Consider the following 19249-nt stretch of genomic DNA (forward strand, 5'->3'; position numbering starts at 1 on the left):
CAAGAAAACAGTTTATGCTGTTCCACAACCACATGATTCCTTTACTCCTAGGAGAAACTGTGTTTTCATTCCCCATCAACCCACAAACACTGTCCTTCAGGTGTTTGTCAGTAACCCAGCATAACTTTCTCCATCATTTTACCAGGCACTCGGGTGAGATGGACAGGCCTGAGTCTTCCTTTGCGCCCTACTTGAAAATGGGAGCAATGTTTGCCAGCTTCCAGTTCAACTGGGACCTCTCCAGATTCCCAAGAGCAATGAAAAATAACTGAGAGTCTTGCAGTGACTTCAGCCAGCCCTCTGAGTGCCCTGGGATGAATCCTGCCAGGCCCATGCACTTACATGCATCCAGGTAGAGTAGCAAACCTCACCCAGGTTTGGGGATGGCAGAAGGGGATTGTTACTGCAGTCACACAAAAGGGACACCACAGCCAGGCAACAACATCCTGGCACCCTTATGTTGCACCTTCCTGTACTTACAGGCACGCATTGATGTGGGCAGGAGAACAAAGAGGGAACACACTCATCCATGGCCAACATCAGATTTGGGCTAATAGAAATTCAAAAATACAAAAAAAATGTGTATAGACAGATTCAAAACTGCTTTCCCCAAAGCAGCTCGCTCTGTGGCACAGAGGGCAGTCTGACTCTGATGTAAAACCATGTGTCTGTACAGTCACATGCATGAAAATACTGTCAAAATTAAAACGGGGTGGTTGTTAGGGAGGCATATGGCATCCATTTATTCTCCTTTCAGTCATCTCCTTGGATTTGTTCTCTTTTTCTGAACCTGAGCAAGTTCAGACAACCAACTGCAGGAAACCAAGTACATATTTCCACTGCATTCAACAACGCTTTCTGTGTAAAACTGTCTACTCTTTAGTGCTGAGAAAGAGAGGCTGGTTTGGAGCCTTTCCTCAGCTTTCCAGAGGAGTTCTTAAGAGCAGATAATGAATTCAGGCCCAGCTTTGTAGCTGTAAGCACTGTGATTTGAGAAATACCAACTTTGCCAGTGTAGAATCCTTTGAAAAGTATTGCAGTGCTAAGTAAAAAAAAGCCATGCTCCAAGAAACTTCATTAAAACATCAGTTATCAGAACCAAAACAACCAACAGGAGAGGCACAGGTAAAGAACAGAAAGATTTTATTATATGAGACATCATCTTATTGTTGTCACCATACTGGGAAAATTGCTGTGATCTCAGTTCAGGTAATATGCAGGAATGAGTAACTCCCTGGATCCAGGCTCATTAGGTATCAGTGCCACAGAGCTGTGGCACATTCTTGAACAGATTTTGATTTCCAAAACCATGACTGGATTGTTACTTCTTTTCTTTTGTACATCCCCCTTTCACTTCCTTGTTTTACAACAACTCTATGGAAGAGCTATCTCTACAACATTCTTCAGCACTTCTGTGCTATTATCTGTTTCCTACCCAGGCCAAAAAAAAAAAATAATCTTCCTTTCAAAATAACATATTCTTTTAAGCATCAACTTTTTATCAAAAGGACAAACGTGTGACAGTGAGAGACTGGGAACAGCAGCACTGCCTTGCCACAGAAGTTCCCTTTCTAGACTGAGGATCCAAAATTACACTGTAACCACATTCATTCCAATTTTCTATTTTTCTCATCATTTTTCTTACTCATTTCCAGGATCAGGCACAGTCAGAAGCAGCTCTGTCTCAGTCATCATCTCAGCATAAGATGCTTTTTTACCAGCAAGCACATGCACAGATCCAAACCATAAGTATCCTCCTCAGTGTCATTCTCATGTGCTAAGAGTGGCTTCCCACAACCACCTGCAGTACTTCACATTCTGAATGCCTGGTGCTGGGAGGATTTTATTGTGTACTTATGAATAAGTACAGGACTCTTAGGAGTACTGCAAAAGGTAGGAGATCTCACCATACGTGTGCTTCTGGTTCCCCTCCCTTCCAAATGGTTTATATGTTTTTTAATAAGATCTGAACAGAAGAACGTGGTCTGTGTTAAAGAAGGAAAAAACAACCAACATTCTCCATAGCTTGGTCGATAATTAAAAAGAAAAAAACAAATAGTGGTGTGTGTGTTCAAGTGCATACATTAACTATTAACAATGGAGGAGCATAATTAAAAAAATAATTCTGTAACTTACACTGAATTTTTAAAAATCCTTCCTTCCTATCCAGCTCCAAAGAAGGTACTGTAAATTGAATTTCAGCAAGTTACCTTATTCTCCATCTTCTGGCTTCAAATAACATTTGAAAAAAGCGAAGTCAAATATGGTTTTTTGATAGGAGGAGGTCTTATTTCACAGCAAACTGTAGTTTTCTTGTTCTGATGGGACAGACTCTTCCTGCACCCCCATCCCATCAGCCCTAAGCACGCCTCCTTTGCTGCCCCAGGGCAGCCCTGGATAAAAGTGGAGCACAGCTGTTACCCTCCATTGTGTGCCATTCCATGGGCTCCAAAAGGGGCAGAGGTGCAGCTACACAGAAAGGTGAACATTACCAGTGTTACTTTATCTGATTAAAAAAGACCAACATAATATCTAATAACTAACTTCAATTTGTTGGCAGGCACATCATTGGTCTTTACACTAGAAAAAAATCCTCCTAGGGTAAGTCTGCTTAGCCTCACCTGGAACAGTTTGACAGCAAGCATAAAGCATTTGTAAGCTACAAACCATCAGGGAGACCATTTGAACTGAAAACCTCACAAAAGGGGAAATACCTAAGCTGAAAACTCATGCTCAGTAAGCTCAGGGCTTGATATCCAGCCCCTCACATCTGCACTGTTTTCCCTAGGCAGAGGGGAGATTGGCCTTTCCTCTGCCTTTCTGCAGTCACCTATTCTGGCACCCACTAGCAGTGTGGGCACGGTGCTGCTGATTCATTTACTCACTTTGGCATCAGTGCCAGCACTGCAAATTTAAGGGAGCGTTGCTGCTTCTTTTTACCACGTTCTCTAAGAATCTGGGTTAGAGACTTGGGCACTGCCCTGGAGAACAGTTTGAATTCTACAACTGATGTCTTTTAGAATCCCCCAGGACATTTACATGATGTATAAAACAATATTTCTAGACAAATATCTAAGTCAGGATTCTCTTTAGGGGGAAGTTCTGATAGCACTGAAAATCTGTACAAAAAAAAAACAGGAGGCAGAAACAATCCCAACCTGGATCTCTAAAGAAGCAGTGCATACAGAGCTACCTTTCACTTCAACACAGAAATACCAGTTGGGTTCCTGTATTTCAACTCTTCCAAGTCTCTGTGTTCCAGGGAGCAGACAATAATCCTACAGAATGAGGGAAGGAGGGTTTGAGGATTTTTAAGTTCATATGACTGCTGCAGCATCTTTAAAAATTAACACATGAATATGAATTACGAAAAAAAGAAAACAACAAAACCAATCAGCTCAGGGCAACTCATCCTTGGAGCAAAATGTTTTCTTGTCAGTGGGTTAAAGGAAAACAAATGCAACTCAAATATTCAAAAGTTCCAAAATCAAATTTGGAGTAATATGTGAGAAAATAGGATGATGAAAAGACTGAATGTGAACTAAAGCTTAACATCGAAGAACTCCAAAGTTTTTTATTCATGTGACAACATCTGTGTTTGAAGAAAAATAAAGTTAATGAAATGTACGTGATGAAAAGCTTCCAAGCTTCCAAAGATTCTTCTACAAACAAAAACACATTCATGAATCAGTGAACCACAGCAATGGTGAGGCCCTACCAGCATTGCAGATGGACTTGAGCTTCGAGCAAAGAAGGCAGGAGGGCACTTTTATTTCCAGTCAGATGGGCTGCGAGGAATGGAACAGTCAGATCCAACGTTCTGCTCCCTTTGTAGGCATTTGTACTTGGGATGGGCATTTACACAGACTGTGGCAGATTTACATGAAGTCAAATTGTCAAAAGTTGGGTGACAAATGAAGACAGGAAACAGAGATGAAATAATGCTGGATTTGATTAAAAAAAATAAAAAAAATTAAAAAAAAAAAATCAAGGGCATCCTGAATCAACCCGAGGAGAACTGTTGACTGAAAACTTGCTGATGAAACAACATCCCAATTGAAAGCAAAATTCGGAGCCTTTTAAAATCACCTGGAAAAATTAACTCCACCAGTAGGGGCTAGGACTTACATTCTAGCCAACAGCTCACCGGGCTGCATTTTCCAGGCTCTCAAGTAAGATCTGAGGCTTAACACAGGATCTTCATCAGTGGTGGAGGCAGCAACAGCTGAAGTTTTCCAGTGGATATTGAAGTTTTGTTTCCAAAATGCTGAATTCCATCACAGGCTCTTTCATCTCCACCACAGGTGCAAAAGAACGGTAATGCTAATTCCAGCAATCCAGATCTTATTTCATATGCAGAAATTAACCCAAAGGCAAGTAATAAAAATGCATACATCATCCCATTCAATTATTCAGCAGTTTTGCAGACATACCGGAAAAAAAACCAACAAAAAAAAAAACCTAGCTTTCAATATAAAAATTGTCTATGAAACAGTCTAACTTGAATTCTTCTCCATGGATCATAATTCCACATGTGCTGCTGCATCTGTAGAAGAGGAGAGAAGAATAAATACTCCATTTCCAGCTTCCTCAGTCTGCAGATCAGTTTGAAACTTGACATTTAAATCCCAGACTCTTGTTATTTGCAAGATTACCAGTGACTGAAGAACCATTCCTTCTCACTGTGTATAACAGCACTTTGTACAGGCTAAGGTAAGGCCTGGTTTCGTGACACTGCATAACAGTGAGGATCTTTAATGGAACTGAAAAAAGGGTGAAACATTTCTCTGTTCTCTAGGTCTCAGCATCGAGTTAAGTTACACCTGCCTCACTTAGCAAGGTGCTTCTGTCCCACTGAATTATGCAGGTTACTTAAAACATCCTCCATGCAAGCCCTTGTTTGGTGCAGGCTTACAGCAAATGTTTGGACTGGAATAAACCCTCACACACAGGTAGGAGGAAAGTCAGAAAATAGGAAAACAGCCAGAAATATTACCTTGTGTGTGTTGTCCTGACGTCTGAGCTGGTGTTCCTGTTTCTTTTTCTTTCTGGAAAAGATTATGGAGCTGTTTGATTTCTTGATCATAGTCCTGCCACTCTGGAACAATACGCATTGCTGCCTGCAGCTTGGGCTCTTTGGTCATTGGGTTATTACACTGCAAAGAAAGCATACAAACTGTTCAAACACTTCATGGATAAATAAGCTTTACTTACTGAATAGAGGGATGCTTCCCCCTAGTGGAACTGATGGATTGTTGGTGAACTTTTACTACAAGCCAGTATTTTTGCTAGACTAGAGTGTAAATTCACTTTTCAAGCTCATAATCTCTAGGTAATAAAAATATATAGTAGGAAAAGGGGGAAAAAATGAAGCATTGAAAATATTAAAGAAACAACAGAAGGTAAGGCACCTACATCTGGAGTGGGGAAGTGTCTCTGAGTTGGTCACAGCTTCTTGGTGAGACATAAGAATGAAGGAGCCATTCTGTACTTACCAAATCAATGGTTTTTGCTCTCTTCTTTGAGGAGTCATCACACCATGTTTCACACCAAAGCCACTCCTGTGGCAGCGATTTGATTGGCACCTGGTGGATCATGTTGTTGGGCAAATCCTGTAGTGAAGAATAAGATTGAGTAGCAGTTTCCACCATGCAAGGCAGGTGGTGAACAACTGTCCCACCAGGCAGCACTCAAAAGTTTTATAACTTCTGAAAATAGAGGCTTTTTTTTCCCAGAACAAATGAATAGCTATCTAACAACTTTCATTCTAAACAAAGTCCTTTTGGAAAAAAGTAAGTTAATCTTACTTTGTTGAAAATGAGGCCATTAGTAAAAGGGATTAAAGTTGTAACATGAATCCAGTGTCACACCTGTACTGGATCAGTTTGGAAGACTGTTCTCGAGTGAATAAAAGCATTGTGTTACTTTTCCTCATGTAACAGTACAAGCCTTATTTCCTCATATCCAAGTCAGTACACAGCAAAGTGCTTGGGGCCAGATGGCTCAAGCAGCAAGTATTCAGCCATGTTGTGTATTTGCCTTGGAGTATACCAGAGAAATGGACAGTCTGAAGGCATGTTAGAGGAAGGTGTTGTTGCCACCCACCATTTGCATTCGTCTTGCATGCTTATCCATCTCATTTGAAGGTAGGGAGTTACTGGGACTGCCACTGGAATTGGGCAGTGGCAGAAGTTTGGCTGGGAAAGGAGAAGTCCTAAGCTGCCATCAGGTCACAGTAAATACGTACATACATGCAATAAACACACACCTGATCAAGGTTAGACAGACTGTTAGGATCCTGACTGAGACCCTGGTATTGTCCCCGGAGGCGGTCTCCAGCTGCTATCTTTCTGAACTTCTTCAGATCCACAACATACAGAGCACTGCGTGGAGATAACACAATTAGCAGTGACATTTGACTGATGGGTAAATTACCAAAGCCTCAGACTCTGAGACTCAATACATCAAAACAGTTTGATATACTGCCACCAAGAATTATCTAACACAAGGCAGGAAAGCAGTTCTAACTACATGGAACACACATAAAATTACTTGACAAATCTATCTTAGCTTTGCTGTCATGCAGTCACTTCTTCCAACATTTGTTGTTATCAAATGAAGACGCCTGTTCAGTTAACACTTCAGTTCTTTGTCTGTAAAAGCTGAATCACACTGAAATTAACTTCAGTGCCCCTAGTGCTTCCAATTGGACCAGAGGCAATGGAAGCTTAAAGCAATAGGGAGCAAAAAGTGGTTCAAAGCAGCGTTGTATACCTCAGCTAGCTTTCTGCTGACTCTAATTAGTAACAAAAGTTTTCCACTTCCATTTTGAGGAGACAAAAATAAATAATTCTTCAGTACCTGATGTGGTATTTTCTTCCAGCTAAGTGACTTGCCCAGTATCCCGACTTCCAGAACCTGTAGCCATCCATCTCTCTTCTACTGTCACAGAACGGAGTGTATCCATAAGGAGCACCATCTAGATTGAAATCCCTTAATTCCTTTAGATCTGTGCGCACAATCTGAAGCAAAAGGGTATTTCATTTGTCAAAGCCTGTCATGGGCTATTTTGATAACCTAGTCAGGATTTAATACGAACCAAGCAGCTAAAGGGAGAATTACCTCTTACTCTGACATCTGCATTACCATATGTAGTACAAAAACAAGACACCAGAGGTGTTCCCTCTCCCATTGGAGTTGGACCATCTGAACTAGAGCTTCAGGTACTCCAATAGAGGTTTGCTGGGAGCTGAGGTGCCACGTCATTGCTTAGAAAGCAGCTGTAATTCTCACTGTAAATGAATTTTGCTATGATCCTTTGTTTCCTTTCCTCTTTAAAGTCTGAAAACCCTTCATGGATGAATGTCTTTAATGTCTCTCTGACGCAGATGCTGCAACTGTAGTACTACTCTAAAAGTTCTGGTTGAAACAAACTGTATTAATGTATCTTTTATAAACAGAGGAAAAAAAACCAACAATACACAAAGAGCAGCATAGCTTGGAATTTATCCTAGGTGATACTTATGCTAAAGCTACAATGGTTCTTAACTGACACAGGATCATACTGTCTATATGCCAGAACGCCTAGGGCATTTTATATTTATGTATTAATAATCTGTACTTCACAATTAACAATTCACAATTTAAAGGAGTGTTTTTGGCAGTTCTCACTGCACACGCATCCCCTGTGTTCAAAGTGTTTGGGCAGTAAGCACAGACAAAGCCACCCTGACGCTGCTTGCTTTGCAGCACGGCACAGTGCATGAGGGAACAGCCTTCTGGCTCCTCTGAAAGCCATTCAGATCTGGCCAAGCTAAAATCCAGCAGGAGTGGGAGGAGGAAAGTGTCTGGGAACTGAGGAAAACACTGTGTGTGGTAGGTGACCTGCAGACTTGGGGAACAGGGCTGGAACTGCACAAGTGTCAGGACGAGATGGAATCTGTTTGGCAAACTAGCTGGAACTGCAGCAGCAAGTGAGTGAGGAGCCAGCCAAAAGTAAGAGGCCAACAAAACTAAGCTTTGTGGGAACATGCTGGAAAACAAGCACTTGCTGAAGCATGCTAGAGTTACAGAATCAGCATTCAGTCATGCCTGCAAAGTGCTCAGACTTGCAACTTTTGTAATACAGAAATTGTATTTTAGAACATGTTATTCCTAGAGGGGAAAAAAGGAAAAGATCAAGTAATTTCACCCTCAGTTACCTGATCAGCATCCACAAATAAGATTTTATCAACAGCTAACGGGAAGAGCACGTCCAGAAAGAGGATCTTGTAACCCCAGATGATTCGCTGTTTCTCTGTTTGCTGGTGAAGCCAGCGTGGCCATTTGTACTGGACAAGCTCGTACTGGAAGTTGTACTTCTTAGCCATATATGGGATGAACTCCTGCAGAGAGAGGGGAGAAAAAAGGAGCTTATCTCAGTTCTTTGCTCCTCTACTGGAAAAAGAAAAGCGCATTACAAGAGATAGACTCCCATCCCATAATAAAACATTAGGAAAGAACTGGGAGAAATGCTTTATTAGAACAACGTGGCTCACTGTCAAAGGATGCAATGTTCTCATCTGTGAGGCTTCCTCCAACACCAGGACAGCACAGATGTTGCTGAGACATACTGGCAGAACACAGCTGCTTGCAAGGATGGGGGAACCACACTGCTGCACCTCCCAGGAGCAGTCACAGCACAGCCCACAGCTCTTGCAGCACCACAAGCACTGCTAGTTATTTCCCCCCTTGAGCTCATAAGCAGGTAAGTTTCTTTAACACTGCTACCTAGTATTAAGTGGTGGAATTTGCTAATTTTTGAAATACAGTTTTGTCATTCATTTACCTCTGCATTCCGTGTTGAATTCTGCCATTTGATTCATGAGGAATCACAAATTGATAAATATTTCCAGGTGTATTCATGCAGAGCCTGAGGCACTCTAGCATGCACTGCATATGTACTCTCATCCATCTGAACATGTGCTTTTAACATCTCTTCTTAGGGAGCTCTCCCCATACCTAGCTACAGCCCTTGATTCCCTGCTAAGTATTTTCCTATGCTCTTTCATCCCTCATGCATCAGACACAAGTCTATAGCCCTGATTTTCATCTTAAACTCTGCACCTTTATCACACAAATCACACAAAAAAGTTGAAGCCCAAGCATCACTTTCCAATCACATGCTGTTCTCTTAAATATTTCTCTTTGGCACAAGACCACTCTCAGCCAGACTTCCTTTTAAAAGGCAGTTTGATACTTTGTGAAAACAGAAGGTATACAGACAGCTAACTGTACATATGGTTACATAATGCTATGATGCACAACTTGAAATATTTTTCTCATTTACTTTTCCCACTACAGAATACATTTCTAATTAGTAACAAACCTTGAACATAGGTGACAAGTAGTTCTTCAGAAACCAAAACTTTAAGGGAGTCTTGGTGTGTTTCAGCACAGACAACATCATTATGCTATCAAGAGAAAAAGATAAAACATTTGGAGGAATAACTACCACATGCTAGAGATCAGCTGCAAACAGATCACAAATTGCCACGTCACATTATTACATCAACTATGGTATGTCAGATTACTGAGCTCAGTGTGGTGCAGAAATGGGCAGCTTCAGCCTACTGCATATTGCTGAACTCTAGCAAGAATAAAAAAGCCTGCTGGCTTTCTGAATCTGCTGACAACACAATTTCAGATTCTTTTCCAGAGCAACTACAACTTATACATTCTTAACAAAACATTTCTATCCAATTTTTTTTGTAGTGAGAAATTCTTGGGATAGACTGAATTTGCTAGATAGCGTATTGCTATTCTGAATCTGAGTTCTATGCAGACAGAAGTTCCTGTTGTCAAGGACTTCTGTGCTGCTGTGGTTGTGGTTTGGGTTTTTTGACTGAATGTTTTTTGTTTGGGTTTTGATTTTGTTTGGTTTTAAATATTCTTGCAAACCCTAATCTTTTTACTTGTAAACAGCAGAACACATTCCCCATTTGAAATCCCAGAATATCAATTCTGAACTGACCGTAGGAATCTTTCATATAAATGTCCTGAAGCCACAGAGAATATATTTAATACATCATCTTTGTCCTGCTTCACATCTTCATTCTTTTGTCCTCCTGTGAATCCCCTGAAAGGACAAACATATTCATGAAAGACAAGATAACAAGGCCTAGAAAGAGTGCAACAGACTATAAACTACTACAGTGCTGTTTGACATCCCTCTCCCTGGTCTGTGCATCATGGTCCACAAGACAGAGCAGTGCAGACACAAACATGGAAGCCTACTAGATTACAAGTAGAAGATGCCTGGCTGAGATGCAGCTCCTGGAAACAAGCAATGCTTTCAGACTTCCCTGTAGCACATGTGGTAAGGGAACACAAACAGGACAAAGTGGTAATTCATCTCTCTAGAAACTAAGGGGTCTTATGAAAGATACAGTTCCAATGAATCAAGCCCTAAGTTCAAGCTACTCTACTAGATGGCTATGGACTATCACAGACCCATCTGTACCATCAGGAGAACAAACAGCTTTCCAGTTCAACAGACTTGCAGGTGATTATTGAATTCATTTTTACCATTTGAGAGATTCCCAAAATCCAGATTCGTTCTCATTGGTGCCATCACTCAGTAGATCTTCATTCATCATGTCTAGTTTTTTCTGAACCTGTGAAAGCATAACACTGCTTGAGAGAGTAGAATTAGATACTGGGCAAACAGCTCTGGAGCACTTTTAGGCTCAGTTTGAATTGTGTCCAATTAGCTGCTATGTAACATAAGCTGTATGGAGAAGCAGCTCAGCAGGGAACTGACATCAAACACCGAGGGTCTGATGTCTAAATGGTTAAAAACACTTTGCTCAGAGGTATTTAGGGATCATCCTTGATGAAGGATGAGCCAGAAGTGGCACAACCATCATTTATCTGTCGTCCTCATTAAATGTTCCAGCTATATGAAAAGCAACCCTGACAGAAGAGTAAATTTATAGTTTTCCTTTGTTTATAAATAAATAAATAAATGTATTTGCAACTCTTACATCAGATTGACAGAAAATGTATTACCAGGTGAGTGAATTTTATCTGCAACAGAAAAAATACTGGCTCAGTGGATACTCTGAGTGTTTACCATTAGGACTAAGAAAAAAAAACTGTCAGTTTTGTTATGTCACAAGCACACCTGAGCCAGTAAAATGCGAGCATAACTGTTTCTCATGTGCATACAAAGAGCACAGCAGCTGCACCATTCTCTCCTGTGTCAAAAGAAACAAACCCAAGTCTATAGATAACTCCCTCCATTACAGGTGCTGTAATGTGAACTTTGCCAACCAACTCTAATTAAGCTTGCAGGAAGGCATCATCATGCCCTCAATCAGTTCCTTCCCCCACTACAGCTCAAGGAATCTGTTGTGAAGAACAGCTCTATGTTTTTAAACTCACTTTCACTTTAATAATTTTGCTCTTGAAGTTGTTGAGAACGACAATAACTTCATCAGCTTCAGGTGGAGAGTCTGTGCCATCGTGGCTGAAAATACATTAAAACACTTTACTACAAAGAAGAAATAAGTTCTTTGTGTCTTCTACATGTTTTTCTACACACTATTAAAGCTGAGCATTGTAGGACAGGTTTGAGCTGTGACAAAGAAGTAGGAAATACAGACATGTTCCAATACATACTTAAACACAGACTGGATTTGGTAAAGGAATGAATTTCTTTCCTCTCACACAGTACAAAATGCAATCTGCCAACCAATTCGCTGCATGTGGACAAGTGAACTGTTAGATTCACATGTAATGGTGCCAGTATGATTTAGAAGATTTCCCAAGAAAGAGAACAAAGTATTTCTTGTACTGTCCCACCTGTAGATCCTGTAGATATCTTCAGATCTGCCCTTCCTGAGCCTTAGAGTCCACGCACCAGGATTGGCCTTTAACTGGAAGTAACCCTGTAAAGAGAAAAGAATATCTGTCCATTTCCAGAAAACACAAACATGTTTGTAAGTCATGTATTTTGTCCCACTGATTTGTGTTTGGAAATAGTTACTTGTAACCCAGCTGATTAATATAACCACAAGGACCTGAAACCCTCTGAACTGGGAAAAACAAACACTACATAACCCAAAAGTTTCCATCTTTTTTCATAAGAACCAAGCATTAAAACATCTGTCATTAGATGACAAAGTCTTCAAAACACCTTGATAGAAACAGTGCAATCCCAAATTTGCTTCTGCAAAAGCTTGCCTTTGTGAAGGAGTGGGTGCATTTCTAAGCACTGGCTGGTAAACACCTGCAGCCTGTGAAAGGTCTGCCCACAAAGCATGAGGTTATCCATGGTGAAGCTAGAGAGAGAGATTTCAGCTACAGCAGGAAGCAGTAACACAAGTTCTACGTCACAAAATCTCTCTCCTGAAAACCCTAACAAATTACAGTGTAATACTCCAGTAGGAGTTTACAATGCTAGATTCCATAAGAGGAACATCTCTGCTTGGAATAAAGGCTGAGGGAGTTGGGCTTATTCAGTCCAGAGAACAGAGGGCTCCAGGGAGACTGCAATGCAGCCTTCCAAAACTTAAAGGGAGCTCATAGAAAAACACAAGGCATGTTCCTGGCCTCTCAGGTCCCTTCATACACCTTCACAGTACAGACTGTGAGGAAGAGGATTAGTAGACACAGCACTGTACACCATGATACACACACTTCAGCTTATCTAATGAGAAAAAACCCACCTTCAAGTCATCAAGCACATGGAATGTGTTCATACAAAAAACAAGGCTCACCTTCCCTTTTATAGTTATCAATATCACATCACTATAGAATACAATTTGGCTATGAAAAGGCAAGAAGAAATACAAAACTAACTGAAAGAATTTTAAAATAAATGGAGAAAGCATGTATTTTTTCCTTACTATATGTTGTATAATGCATTTAAAGATTTAAAAAATAGACAGTCTATTTCAGTTTTTCACTAACATTATCTATAAAGAAGATATCCCAATGGCTAACTTCCCTTGCCATAATTTCAGTCCAGACCTCTCACAGTCCAGTGTGGATTAAAGACAGCTGCAGGGAACAATCACGTACTCAGACTGCTGACTCTTTTCCCCAACTACATTAAGAATTTCCTGTTCTTTCATGCTTCCTTTGTTTTCTACAACACTGACCAACTGAGGAACAACGTGGTTCTGATACATCTGCCAGCAACTGTGGGATGTCAGTAATGTAATGTAGCCACAGCCCACGTGCTTGGAGATACTTAATGCTTTGTGCAGGTGGTTGTGCTGACTGCAGAACCACAGTTCTGCACTGCCAAATGGAATCATTTGCTTACCAAGTTGGCCATAACAATGGTATCCACGATGACAGGATTGGTTGAGGTTCCCAGGGTAAACTGGAGGCCCCGAGGTGGCTGCCCAGTGGTGATATCATAGCAGTGTCCTTCCAGAAGCAGATACTCCAACTCATATTCAGCAGCAACAACGTTATCCACCTGTAAGGAGAAGATATTGCTGAACTCAGCAGTAGCACAGAAGTGCAATTTATTTTAGTGATCCTGTTACTCTAAAAGATATAGCAGATATAGGCATAGTAATTAACTAGCACTCACTTTACTTCACCAGAGAAGTTCAATTGAATGAATACCCAGAAAACCTCAAAGATCACGGCTCCATTGAGCATGCATTGTTAAGGCTGCTCCTGACCAAAAACCTCTGGCTCCCAACTGGTTGGATGTCAGTGTAAGAAAGGGAAGGACTGTTGCTCTATTTTACAGTTCTTTTCACATTTATTGTGGATTTAATCAATAGGTTGGTACTCAGGATGGTGCTCTGAGCATGCCTGCAGCACCTACTGCCCCTCTCTCAGGCTTTCAACTCATTTAAACAGAGGTGGGTGCTATCCAGAGGCCAGCTAAATAACGGCTTACGACAAAGGAAGAGTATTTGGTCACCTCCTTAAGTAATTCACTTCACACTCTGAAGCTCATCATTTTCTACTTCTCATCACATGTGGACTTCTAACTTTCAGCTGTGTGTTTTCAGTGCACATCATTACATGCCAGTGTAATGCATCTGCAACCACTTTGCAGCCCACTACCTGTGGAGCCACGAACAACTAGAGACCAGACTGTTAACAGCAAGAAGTTAATAATTAGCACCAACTCATTTATCCTACTGAAGATGAAATGAGAATCTTCATTGTACATCGATGTACAAATACTCCTCCTTTGTTTTTAAAATGATTTCTGTACTAATCTCCAGCTCCTTGGTTTTTTCTCAGAATTTTATCTTTCTGTACGTGGGGCAAAAGCCCGGATTAAGATTCTAAAGGTCCAACTCATGGCCTGTTTTAGCAGCAGTCAGCTCTTAAAAGTACTGCAGAGCACGTATCTGCTGCACCACTTCTACTGTTCTGTTGATACCACAAATCCTTTTGTGGAGCAAGCATTTTCTGCTAACAAAAGCCATGAAATGAAGAGGTAGCTAAAGCCTGCTCGGTCACAAGAAAAGTAAGTGGGATTAGCTTACTAGAAATGAGATGCAGATCTTATCTTCCATTACGATATTAACTGTAGGGAGCTCTAATAGGAAATACTTCTTTAAATTCATAAATAAAAATCAATATATTTTAATGTTCAGAGTTTGTTTTTAGCTCAGGACATTCTGAAATAACATATATATGTATATAAATACACACACACACTTGGAATGGATATACAACACTCAAAGCAGCACTTCTGCAGGATCTGCTTTGAGCCCACAGCATTGCTCACCCTCTGGCACCCCCCAGGCATCCATGAGTAACTGAGGGCAGCAATTTGTCAGCAAGCTTTGGTTTATCTGCAGCCCTCCTACAGAGTTTCTAGCGGTCTGCAACCGTGACATGTGTTTGAAATTCTAAATTTCTTCCCAATTAGAAAAATAACCCCTGGAAAACCAACAACATTTAAATGCAACAACAGTAACGTACTGATTTCATTTACCTCCTCTAAGTAAATATTATCAAGGTCATATGGGGTCCTGACAGATTCCACCATCCAGCTCTCAGGAGTATTTAGGTTCAAAGTGAATAGTGGAGACTGAGGCATATCCAAAAACTTGGCAATTGGTCCAGAAGCAAAGCTGTTATCTGCTGTGAAAGAAATTTCCGGCTCCAAAACGTAGCGATAAAAGCTGAAATTCCAGAAAGAAAAGATTTCAATGTAATTCTGCCAAATTTGTCTAATTCTTCTGCTTTGAACTTGCTGACAGCATCAGTTTTCCCAGAGCTCCAACGCCTCCAAGAATCACTGTATGGAATTCTTACTCCCTACTGTGTACAGGAGGCCTTACTCAAAGCAACATGCTTAGAACAAGCAGAATTTTCACCTTGGAGGACAAAGCAGAGTGTGCATGGATCAGCCATAAAAATCAGTAAGTGATATAGCCCTGCTCATATACATAAAACCCCACCTAACTTCTAAACCAGCACCACTATCTCACACCACCCACAAATTCATGGATTCTCTGTGAGAACTCATGTTATTGTACTTAAGCAGGAAGCAGTTATTGAGACCTTCTGATATTTGAAGGGGTTTAAATTTTCTCTCTGGGTTGACTGTGTTTTGTTGCTGTTGCTGTAGCTGTTGTTATTGTTCATAAGAGGTATCGTTTTAGATGGTTGGTTGAGTTTTGGTGTGGATGGAATTTTTTGGAGGGATGGAGAAGTGGGAGAATGGGAATTAAGGGCTTGAGAGATGCAGCCCAGCAGAGCTGCAGAACCTGGTGTAAGGGTGGTTTTCTCCACCAGGCTACATTCCAACTTGTGACAAGACTTCAAGACCCCCATTGCCAGCCTCACTACAATAAGCAAATGCTTCTGCTTCTATACTGCTCTTTTTCAGGTATCAGGTAGGTTGTTGGTATGTTTTAACCCTGTAATGGCATTGCTTACCTTTTTAGAGGCATGTCAGAAAGTTTTGACTGGCAGTTCATAAACACCCTTAGGTTCATGTTTATCAGTTGGTTCAAAACCTACAGTAACAAGAGACATTCCTTAAAACTCTAACTAGGAAAGGAGACATGCAACCTGCACATTCTCAGGCCTCCCTTTACCACACTCATCTGCTTGCAATTAGATCAGCCACATGCTCCCTCATTTGCAGGCATTCTTTTTGGGACGCAGAGACTTTCTTCCTCAAGAATAATGATTGCAAACTAAGCTGTCAAAGTGGTAAAATTAAAAGCTAGATGCATGATTTTGTTAGTGTGATTTTGCAGAAATGTGTATTTCAGCTGCATCATTAGAAGGCCACTGGTCACTACAGAGTCAAGGAAGAAGACAAACTTTTCAAAATTACAGAATTGGAAAAGAAAAACTGTTAAAAATTGTTATGAAACACACGACAACGCTGTATACATACCAAAAGTAATGGAGCAAGTCTTTGAGCATCTCTGGTAACAGGATCAACAATGGCCACAACATCAAAATATGTCTCTCCCTCTTTTGGTCTTAGTTTAATTGCACTAAACAGAAGAAAAAAGAATTTTAAACTATCAAATAAATTGAATAAACAAAGGAAAAACACCACCCATCTCCTCCAAAGTCAAAGTACTTCCTAAATGCTGTGCACATTTCAAAATTGAACAGATAGGGACAAATACAAACATACATACACATGCATACAGATAAGTAGACAAACATATTCATCATGAAAACTGACCCCATTCTGAAAAGTGTTAGGGACTTCCTATTGCTGCTTGTATTATTTTTTTAATGTTAAGTGTGATTTAAACACACAACAATGTTAAAAAACAAGGAAGAGCATATTGCTCAGCAAGCAGCAGCAATCCTGTACCTGTATCGTTCTTCAAAAAACTGATATTCAATTCTTGCCTCTCCTTTTGGTTGAGCAGAAAGAAGAGCATCCACTTTCATTACCAAGTCACTAGCACTGAAGGAAAAAAAATAAAAAAAGAGGTTTACAGGTATTCAGAAAAATGCATGCATGTCATGTTTCTGTCAACTAGCAGCAAAAGAGAAGGCTGAAAAGGCTGAACTGAATTGAGATACAAGCTAACAGTTCTACTACCTCTCCACACAAGCATTTTCCATATTTACAATATATTGCCTTGATAAACAGAAGCATAGAAATATATAATTGGTGCTTCCAAAACCAGAAAATTTTGCCCAGGACACAGTGTCCTTACTGTCCTCACCTTACTCTAAGGATTCTCTGAAGTAATTCTGAAGATTTAAACAAGTTTAAGGGTTAATCTAGCACCAAGAATGTAAATGGCTTGCAGCCTTATCACTGAGAGTACCAAAGGGTTTGGCTGACACCAAAACTGCTCTCTGCACTGCATCCCTCAGCCTCACTAACCTCTCTCATGCCTATAAGAGATTCAGATCAAACCCTTCTTTCACAGCAGCCTTTTTAAACCATGGCTGTTAAGCTCTAGGAAGCAATAGAGAAACTTCCAAGAGAAGGGGGTCCTATCATTAAGCCATAATTACCTCAGACAACTTCTTCCTCATTATTATTCCCATAATTTTTCAGTTTAGTGTTATGAGAATACCATATTTAATCTTAAAATGTAAAAGCTCTTGAAACTTCAATGAATATTGGTACATACACAATAGCTTTACTGAGAAGCAATACTGTATCAAAGGACTTTCACAGCCAAGCACCATCACAGAAAGATGTAATCCTAAATAGGATGGAAATTATCTTCTTAGTGATAACCTCCATCCCCCAGCTCCCTTCCAGCACCCCATATCCACAGACTTTGGATCCAAAGACACTGGCATCCTTGATCCTGAAGACATCTTTCTTTTGAATAGCTCCTCTATTGCAAGAATTATCAACAACTGCAATTTTCATCATCACATCTCTTCCTCTTCTTTGGTTATTCCTCTTTAAGAAGTTAAAAGCAGTTTACACGTTTCTGTACCACTGGCAGTGAAATAGGTTATGTTTGATATTGATAGGCCAGCAGCAGTTAGCTGAACTGCAGATATTTTCAGAAAGCACATCCTGGTGTCTCATCTCCTTCCTTCTTTATCTTCTTTTAAGTAGGTAACAGTAATCTCACATAGGAATTATGAAACCCTGGCATATTGGAGGCAGATGATTTTAAAACAGTGTGTCAGCTAAGACTTAGCAACAGGAAAAACCCACTAGAAGTCTGAAGGCAATAAGCAAGCTTTCTCCAGGCTGCAGAAAGCCACATTATCAGGACAGCACCACAGTTTGCCAGCCTCTTCATGTTTACTTACAGATCTTCTTCAAATCCCAGCTGCTGAATCTGAGATTTGATTTTCTGTCCTGATGTCTTTAGGATGATATTCTCAAGGAGGTGGAAGTCATCCTGATTGAACATCTCGCCATCCTCTAACGGGCCAATTATCTTTTATACAGGGAGAAAAAAAGTGAGTTTAGCATTATTAGGTAAGAGCTGCAGTGAAAAAGATTCAAAGATGTATTAAATAAATGCTACAACTCAATCTTTATGGGCGTCAGCTGTTCAGGTGAGTATTACTGTCAAAAGCAGCAAAGTTTAACAGATAATTCTATTTACAGTCATGAACAAAACACCCCAGATAAAGCCATAAAACATGTTTAGAATTTTCAATGAATACTCGATTTGCATAAATATGGCATATTAAATTATATGTGCAATATGTCTTGAAAGGTTAACAGAATGCCAGGCCAATGGCAGTAGTAGGGGCCTTCAAAAGCCTAATGTTCTACCTAGGCAACCCTTGCTACTTGGCTACTGAGAGAAAAAGAAAGCCACAACTCATCACTTGAATTTTTAAACCCATTAAAGTATACAGCAGCCATGGAACCTGCCTTCTCCTCCCTGCCCCTAGTGAGCAAGCACGTGATAGAAAAAAACAAAACTGATTACCTGCAGTGAAATACTGCTGTTAAATAATTTGCCTAAATCTAAGTGGCTCTTGTGAAAAGAACCAGTGGAAGAAATTAAGACACTAATATTCAGTTCAATGCCCAATGAACTGAAGCAGCACAATTAAATTTATCATCCTTTCTGGCTCCTGGACTCAATTCAGTGACAGCAGGAGCTCAACTGTTACCAATTGATTTGAATTTGTATGCAACACCAACAATTAATGGCTCACAGTACCAAGAAAAGGTCACTGCACATCTGAACAAATAACTGGGAAGCAAGCCAGTGACCTGAAGGAGGCCAGCTCCTCATATCCCATCCCTAGGTCTGAACACACATCTGATCCCTGCTGCTCAAGGCCTGCATCTTTCCCACGA

The 19249-nt window shown here is 40.4% G+C and overlaps 1 protein-coding gene across 6 annotated transcripts in view; it reads right to left on the reverse strand.

Annotated features, from left to right (window-relative positions):
• Positions 1-1126: 1126 nt before the first annotated feature.
• Positions 1127-19249, reverse strand: part of UGGT1 (UDP-glucose glycoprotein glucosyltransferase 1) — a 38653-nt gene continuing 20530 nt past the window's right edge. For all 6 annotated transcript variants that reach the window (XM_090146979.1, XM_090146977.1, XM_090146978.1 and 3 more), the window contains 17 exons: positions 18238-18368; positions 16817-16912; positions 16382-16484; positions 15913-15992; positions 14963-15152; positions 13313-13471; positions 11845-11930; positions 11425-11509; positions 10567-10655; positions 10013-10117; positions 9368-9452; positions 8202-8384; positions 6862-7022; positions 6269-6383; positions 5496-5612; positions 4997-5156; positions 1127-4546 (listed from right to left, as the gene is read on the reverse strand). In XM_090146979.1, coding sequence (XP_090003105.1) covers positions 4521-4546; positions 4997-5156; positions 5496-5612; positions 6269-6383; positions 6862-7022; positions 8202-8384; positions 9368-9452; positions 10013-10117; positions 10567-10655; positions 11425-11509; positions 11845-11930; positions 13313-13471; positions 14963-15152; positions 15913-15992; positions 16382-16484; positions 16817-16912; positions 18238-18368 — 1971 coding nt within the window. In that variant the 3' untranslated portion in view covers positions 1127-4520. The remainder of the gene's footprint in view (positions 4547-4996; positions 5157-5495; positions 5613-6268; positions 6384-6861; positions 7023-8201; positions 8385-9367; positions 9453-10012; positions 10118-10566; positions 10656-11424; positions 11510-11844; positions 11931-13312; positions 13472-14962; positions 15153-15912; positions 15993-16381; positions 16485-16816; positions 16913-18237; positions 18369-19249) is intronic.

Source organism: Phasianus colchicus, chromosome 10, assembly GCF_987193195.1.
Source record: "Phasianus colchicus chromosome 10, bPhaCol1.hap1.1, whole genome shotgun sequence".
In the NCBI taxonomy this organism is placed as follows: Eukaryota; Metazoa; Chordata; class Aves; order Galliformes; family Phasianidae; genus Phasianus; species Phasianus colchicus.